The following is a 7997-nucleotide window of genomic DNA, read 5'->3' on the forward strand; positions in this document are numbered from 1 at the left end:
ATGGAGGTGCGTCCATGGATCCGAAATGAGTTTTAAGAAAACCCGAACATCTCATCATCACTTGATCCAAATTCATGAATAAGCTACATCAAACCAGCTGACACAATTCTCCTTAAATTTTATTGTTCACAATTATTCCACTCCATGACGCCACGCTTCAGTACGCCGACACCGCGCCGCCCCAGTGCTCCCCGGCGAGTTCGTAGCACATGCCGCCGTCGACGGTGGGCAGGTCGCACTCCGCCTGCCTCGTCAGCCTGCGCGCGAAGCTCCTCTGCGCCTCCCTGGAGCATCCCCGGAAGCCCTGGAGGCGGCCGGGGTTGCCGTCCATCATGAAGCCCAGCGCGGCGCACCGGCACCGCGACGGGACGGCGGCGAGTTCCCGGCAGCACCGCTCCTTCAGCACCGGCGACGGGTCACGGGGGCCGTAGGGCCCGCCGAGCCCGCAGGTCCGGCTCACCGCGTAGATGCGGCAGCTCGGCACGGGCGGGACCGGGATGGCCATCCCGGGGGCGCACGCCGTCGGGTCGGTGGTGGCAGCGCAGGCGGCGAGGAGGGAGAGCAGGACGGCGGCCGGGAGGAGAAGACGATGGCCGGACGCCATTCTTGCTGCTAGTTGCTTATTGGATCGATTTCCTGATCCACTGTGTGTATTATACCCAACCCAAGGGTGTACTTGTACGCCTTTTTGTTTCCTGGAATCTTATGAAACTTGGATTTGGATGAAAATTAAACCTCTGTGATGATGAGCTGGAGTTTCGTCGTGAGCTGCAACAGAATTTGGGTGCATTTTTGCAATTAATTGGCACCATGGAAAACTTTGCAGCGGCTGGAGTTCGACTTTTCATTGTCATTTGTCCATCATGTATACGTCGTTTACCTGCAATCCATGGCCAAGGGTACACTTCTCCTTTTTCTTTTTTCTCCCTTGATTGATCTCTGACTATAAAAAGTGAACTTTGTTGGAAGAAAATCAGGGGATATCTTGCAAATGGTGTTATTTCTAGGCTGATCGATGTGAATTCTTTTTTTGGAAAATTGATCTGTATTAGGTGGTTCCATCTGTCATTATTAAGTATCATGAAAATCATAAATTTCTGGTTCTTTCATCATGCATGGAAGCCCTTGTGTGACCTTGCTACCTATACTTAGGATGGAAGATGAAAGATTAAGATTGGAGAAATCGAAAATACTACTCCAACAAAAGAGTAAATATTAATGAGAAATCAGAAACAATTGCCAAAACTTGTCTTTTGTATACGTACTTGCAGGCTGCTCATAGATTTGAACATTATGGTAAGCACGGTATTTTTCTAGTAACAATCCACTTTACTAGCACAGTAGCACTATGTTTTTCTCTAATACTCCTCTTTATTGATGCAAAATTTTATTTAATTTTACATACATGCATTAGAAATATATCAACGGAACAATGAACTTTCACTGTCAGAACTAACATGTCAAAATAATTTCTTCAATAATCAAAACTAGTTGAACTCATATCAGATGGAAAATTTAAAAAAGCATACTTCATTACCATTTTATGTAATATGTGAAAAGGTACAATTTACAAGTGTGACATCGAGCACTGTAAAATTTTTTGATGAACCATAGAATTTTACTATCAAAACAATTAGGCTACAGTTCCTGAACAATTCAATGCACACCACTAAACATGTTCCATATTCTACAGGAACCATTGATTATGTGATCACGAGGCCATTCAAATACAGTATCAAAAGCTATTGGAATGTGCAGCAAAACGCGCAAGAGAGGGGGATAAAAATACCGAAAGAAGCAAAAATGAAGAGAACGAAAGTAGACACTCCAGAAAAAAAAAAGGAATACCTTAAGAAATTGGAGCACAGTTTTAAAAGAATTTGGCCCATAAGAACATTGCCGACAATAATAAGTCCATTAAGGAGACCAACCATATGAGCCATGTTGCAGACAGCACAACACGAAAGAGAAAAAAAATCTTCTCCAAGATTGAGCCGCTGGAGATGTCTTCCTCTCCGCAGCGCGAATCGAGCTGTAGGCATGACTTCCAACGCGTGAACTTGCAAAGAAGGTCTCTTCCATTTCCATCTATCTTGCGTGCTGGGGTGAGCTTATTGAAGTCTTCGAGTCCATCAGTCTCTCCTGTTCCTGAATCTTCCTACAGTACCGTACTATTATATCCCGTGACGTGCACGTCATGCATCAATGATGCAAGTACTCTCCCTGGAGGGAAACATACAATGTTGACCTATGCACTACAAGTATAAAGCATAGCAAAATCACAGTAGCATGGAGTTATCTAGCAATATAAATTGACTAATGCCCCCATCCTAATTTTAATAGGACATGAGTAGATAAAAAAGTACATGAGCATCCCCATCCATACCGTGTTATTTTGCAAAAAGAATCATATTTGAAGGGCCAAATTCTACAAATGACTAGTTAATAACAAAAGTAACCTCATAATTGAAGGGTCAAATAGATCAATGGTACCGTAAGGATCCTTACTCCATGATCTTTTCAAATGACTGAGAGTAGTTGTTGTTCCTTTTCACAATTTCTTGTGAGACGGCCAACAGCTTTCTAGTTTAATATATATATTTGAACATTATGTTCCTCGAGAATGAAAACAATTAGCAACTAGGAATTCGAACCAACATTTCCTAAAAATACGTTGGTAACTCGATAAAAAATTTCCGGGGTCATCTAGTTCCTGAGACCATTTTGACATATTCTATGAACAATTAAACACTGACTGTCACCATTTTGACTAAGCTCCAAAATGTCCTCGCAACGTACGAGGCAATCCAGACTCCAGTGATCCCTTTCTTTGATTTGCTTGGTAGCTTGAAGTATTGATTACGCATACACTTCCCTGCGGCATTTGGAAAACTCATGCAGTTAGAATTTTATACGGTGTTTGGTTTGAGAAGCCTCCTCATTCTTGATGAATTGGCCCGTTATGAGTCAATCCAAAAAATTTTGGTTGGATGACTCCAGTCCCTTATTATTTGACACCTTACTCTTGTAACACCGTATAATAGTTAAATTCTACGAAACCACTGAATTCCATGCAACGTAGGTATGCAAATCCCACATCAAAGGGTTGTGTGATTTGCAATACACTGGACAATTGTATGAAAGAAACTAAAAATGGGCACATGCACAATTTATGGAAAATATCTCAATTCTAGAAACTAACATTTACAAATCAGTTTCATTGCAGGATAAGTTGCTTCTAATTTACCTTTTTTTCTCAGCTGTAGTTTTTCGTCAGCGATGGTTTCTTCTCTTGATGCAAGTTTTGGTCAAGTAGTGCACCGATTGACACTGCAAATGACAATTTAATGCGTAATCACTCGTGTGACTGCACCACTGATTGACACTTAAGGACAAAAGTTGGGCATGCGTGACTGTTTATACTTTAGCTACTCATTTCACTGCTTGTCAAATTGATATCTTTGCTACCTGAAATAATGGATTGTAATTTAATTTAACTTTTACATGGTTGTAGTACATACTATGCTATGGTATTTAGTTGGGAGACCTTTGAAGCTTCCACTTGTTTTCTTTTTTTGCAAACTGACATATCTCAGTTGATTAGGTTCTTCACGTTGGAACCTCCACCCGAGTTCAAGTAGTCTTAAACTCAGTACATGTGCTCAGTACATGTGCTCGTATGTTCTTATATTTATTATATAAGAATTAATTATGTTATTATCTCAGTGGTAAATGACGCACCCGTCAACAACGATGCATCTACGGTGACTTCCGCTCATCAATCTCAAGATCCCTCGAAGGTGCTCTGTGATTTATGCTTGTGTTCATAAGGGTAGATATGGCATGCACGTATATAAGGGCCTAGTTCTTCTGGCTGTATTTGGCAAAAGAAAAAAAAATCTTATACATAGTTTTTGAAGTGTTCTTTCAGATTTCATCGAGTGGTTGGTTTCGACGTCATATTCTCCCCGGCTATAAATATACCCACACCCCTTGCAGCTGTTCAGGCCATTCACTCAAACCAATTAGACGGTGTGACCTCTCTCCCTACCTCAGAAAGAAAGCAAAACCATGGGGGCCCTGCGCAACAAGGTACAGCTCCCACTAGCACTAGTCCTCATGATCCTGCTCCAGCCATGCCTCCCCTATCTGCAGGTTGATGCAGCTGCGCACCATGGCGGCGTGTCTCTGCGATCCCAGCAAGCAGCCCTCCTTCAGTGGAAGACCACCATGGGAAGCCCCCCAGCGCTAGACTCATGGTGGCACCAAACCAGCCCGTGCAACTGGACCGGCGTCGAGTGCGGTGCCGTGCGCCATGGCCACCGCAGACCGCTGGTGGTGACCGTCATCTCCCTGCCACACGCCGGCATCGAAGGCCGCTTAAGTGAGCTCAACTTCTCCGCGCTCCCATTCCTCGCTTACCTTGACCTCAGGTACAACAGCCTCCATGGAGAAATCCCGCCGGCCATCACGTCGCTATCTGCACTCTCCTACCTCGATCTCACTGGCAACTTGCTCCATGGGTCAATACCGTCTGATATCGGCAACTTGGGACGCCTCAACCAGTACCTCGGGCTCTCTTTCAACAACCTCACCGGTAGTATTCCAGCGTCCTTTGGAAATCTGTCTATGCTGGTTGATTTTTCCATCCACCAAAACATGATCACTGGGTCGATCCCAGAAGAGCTCGGGAAGCTCACCAGCCTAGAGTATTTTGAGATAAGTAGCACCATGGTAACTGGCCGAATACCTGAAAGCCTTGGCAACCTGACCAAACTGAACCTCCTCTACCTCCACAGCAACCATCTCTCAGGCCCAATACCACCTTCTCTAGGCAATCTTAGGGGATTAGGGGATCTTCAGCTCTCTAACAACCGCTTGAGTGGCGGAATTCCAATAACTTTGGCAAATCTCACTAAGCTGAACACACTTTATCTCAATGAGAATGAGCTCTCAGGTTTAGTTCCACAAGAGATAGGAATGCTGCGCAATCTAAGCAAATTGGTACTCTCAACAAACCAACAAAGTGGCACCATCCCTTCTAGCCTAGGGAACCTTACTAGGCTAAATCTCCTTGAACTATCCGAAAATCAGTTTGTGGGCTCCATCCCACGTGAGGTAGGGGACATGTTGAATCTCTACATTCTCTCGATAGATGACACCCAGATTTCCGGTTCAATTCCTGCTACTTTTGGGAACCTCACGAGCTTGAGAAAGCTTTCACTGTTTGATAACGTGCTGTCAGGTCCTCTGCCTCCAGAGTTTGCTAACCTTACTGGTCTAGTTGAGCTAAATCTAATGAACAACTCTCTCTCAGGGGAACTGCCCTCTGATGTATGCAAAGGGATGAATCTTCAGGATTTCAATGTCGCTAATAACATGTTCAGAGGCCCTATTCCTCGAAGCCTGAAAACATGTCGGAGTCTCAAGATGCTCTTCATAGCTTACAACCAGATAACTGGAGATATATCTGATTTCGGACCATACCCATATCTCATTGATGCAAACTTAGAGGCAAACAATCTTCATGGGCATTTGTCGAAAGCCTGGGGCTTCAGCACTAATTTAACCTCACTGGCAATGGCAGAAAATATGATAACTGGAAGCTTGCCATCTGAGTTATCGAACCTAGTGAAATTGGAAAGGCTTGTACTCCACTCCAACAACCTAACTGGCAATATACCACCAGGATTAAGCACTTTACCCAACCTATACCAGCTCATATTAGCCCGAAACCAATTGTCAGGACATATTCCATCTGAATTTGGTCAGATGAAAAACTTACAGTACCTTGATATATCTAGGAACAGGTTGAGTGGATCCATCCCCAACGAGCTGGGGAGTTGCACTAAGCTACAATCATTGATGCTTAGCCACAATAACTTGAGTGGCGAGTTGCCAATAACCATTGGTAATCTAGGGAACCTGCAGATTGTGTTGGATATCAGTGACAACAAACTTATAGGCAGGCTACCCGCACAGCTTGGGAACTTGGCGATGTTGGAACTCCTGAATCTCTCCCACAATCAATTTAATGGGAACATTCCATCCTCCTTTGCCAGCATGGTTAGCTTGACAACACTTGATGTGTCATACAACAACCTGGAAGGGCCTCTTCCAGCTGGACGACTATTCCATGATGCTCCAATAGCATGGTTCCTCCACAATACAGGTTTATGTGGTAATCTCAAAGGCCTGCCAACATGCTCCTCAACTGCGATATTGGAATATCACAAAGGAAGAATTCAAATCATAGTATTATCTATTTCTGTTCCCATGTGCATAGTTATTATTCTCACAATTTTTTGTGTCATTATGATTACTCAAAAGAGGAAACAACCACAAAACGACATAGCCATAGATAGAAGAGATGTTCTTTCAGTGTGGAATTTCGACGGTAAACTAGCATTTGAGGATATCATTCAAGCAACAGAAAATTTCAGTGATGGGTACATTGTTGGATCAGGGGCTTATGGAACTGTCTACAAAGCTCACCTTCAAGGGGGGCAACTGGTTGCAGTGAAAAAGCTCCATCCCATTGAAGAAGAGATGGGAGACGAAAAGAGATTCCTCTGTGAAATTGAAGTGCTGACAAAGATCCGACATCGGTGTATCGTGAAGTTATATGGATTTTGCTCTCATCCAAGGTACAAATTTCTAGTATATGATTATATTGATAGAGGGAACCTTCATGAGACATTGGAAAATGAAGAGCTAGCAAAGGAGCTAGATTGGAAAAAGCGGGCTGCCATTGCAAGAGATGTGGCTCAAGCTATATGCTACTTACACCACGAATGCAACCCGCCAATAATCCATCGTGACATAACCAGCAACAACATCTTGCTAGATGCAGCATTTAAGGCTTATGTTTCAGATTTTGGCACAGCAAGGATTCTGAAACCTGATTCATCGAACTGGAGTGAGCTAGCAGGGACATATGGTTATATAGCCCCAGGTGTGTGTCAGATTCTTTTCCTATGTATTCACTTTGTTTTCTTACCTGATTCCGGATCTCACCCTACTGCTTTCTTTTCTGTAGAGCTTTCATACACATCGGTGGTGACGACAAAATGCGATGTCTACAGCTTCGGTGTGGTCATGCTGGAGATTGTGATGGGGAGATATCCAAGGGAACTGCAATCACTTGCTTCTGTGGGACAGCAGCATAAACATGCAATGGATTTTCTGGACCAGCGCCCATCAACACCAGCAATGGTGGAGAACGAAGAAATAGCTCTGCTGATTGAAGTGGCACTTTCTTGCCTGCAAACTTCTCCTCAGTCAAGGCCAACAATGAAGAGTGTCTATCAGAAACTCATTCACGATCACCCTTCTAGTTCTTTTGCGATACCTTTCGATACACTAGAAGAAACAGCTGACCCATGACGAAGTGGTCACTAGAGTATATTACTCAATACTACTAGTATTGAGTAATAAGGCCAGCGCGATGGTGTGGCCAACATGTTGTACCAAAGCAAGGATCCTTTTACAGAGTATGTTATTATTTTCCTTCTGTAATAGTTTTGTGTGGCAAGATTGATCTTCTCTCTAAGATAAATGATATTTTTTACATGTAAAATGATCTCTAAACATGGACAAAAGGGAGGGCACTGTCATATGGGAGTTCAATCCTTAATACGCCTAAAGGAGCATTCAACATTATAGTCTAAGAATTATCTGTAGTGCAAGGATGTGCAGTATTTGCTCTGCGTATTCACTACTACAAAAAGGGTCAATACAAAGAGAATATTGGAAATGGTGGACCAAAACACATCAGCTATCACACTAACTCTGACGGTTCTTTCTTTGGCCGTATGATACAAGCCCTGAAAAAGAACGCTTTTCTTAAGCCACCGTCAGAAGTAAGAATGAGTTTCCAATGCTAGTTTCTTAAAAAAAAACTGCCACTGGATGTGGAATTATTTCTATTGGTGGTTCACTAAGGAACTGCCGGTGAAAATCCTCCACCCTGAATTATAGGAACTCAAATTTCCTTA

General features: G+C 43.3%; 2 protein-coding genes across 2 annotated transcripts; one reads left to right on the plus strand and one right to left on the minus strand.

The window, feature by feature from the left end:
* Positions 1 to 47: 47 nt before the first annotated feature.
* On the minus strand, positions 48 to 692 carry LOC101765879 (alpha-amylase inhibitor 4). Its single transcript, XM_004955756.2, has one exon. The coding sequence runs from the start codon at positions 602 to 604 to the stop codon at positions 158 to 160; it is 447 nt and encodes a 148-aa protein (XP_004955813.1). The 5' UTR covers positions 605 to 692; the 3' UTR covers positions 48 to 157.
* A 3353-nt stretch (positions 693 to 4045) lies between these two features.
* Positions 4046 to 7582, plus strand: LOC101761831 (MDIS1-interacting receptor like kinase 2). The gene is made up of 2 exons (XM_004959023.4): positions 4046 to 6955; positions 7040 to 7582. The coding sequence occupies exons 1-2, from the start codon at positions 4072 to 4074 to the stop codon at positions 7384 to 7386; spliced, it is 3231 nt and encodes a 1076-aa protein (XP_004959080.3). The 5' UTR covers positions 4046 to 4071; the 3' UTR covers positions 7387 to 7582.
* The last annotated feature ends 415 nt before the right edge of the window (positions 7583 to 7997 follow it).

Source organism: Setaria italica, chromosome II (assembly GCF_000263155.2).
Source record: "Setaria italica strain Yugu1 chromosome II, Setaria_italica_v2.0, whole genome shotgun sequence".
Classification (NCBI taxonomy): Eukaryota; Viridiplantae; Streptophyta; class Magnoliopsida; order Poales; family Poaceae; genus Setaria; species Setaria italica.

What these genes read in the sequence shown, in the direction of transcription:
- LOC101761831 (XM_004959023.4), top strand. Translation starts at nt 4,072, where the DNA reads ATGGGGGCCCTGCGCAACAAGGTACAGCTCCCACTAGCACTAGTCCTC. An exon ending in ATATGGTTATATAGCCCCAG is followed by an intron (nt 6,956 to 7,039) that starts GTGTGTGTCAGA and finishes TCTTTTCTGTAG; the next exon opens with AGCTTTCATACACATCGGTG.
- LOC101765879 (XM_004955756.2), bottom strand. Translation starts at nt 604, where the DNA reads ATGGCGTCCGGCCATCGTCTTCTCCTCCCGGCCGCCGTCCTGCTCTCC.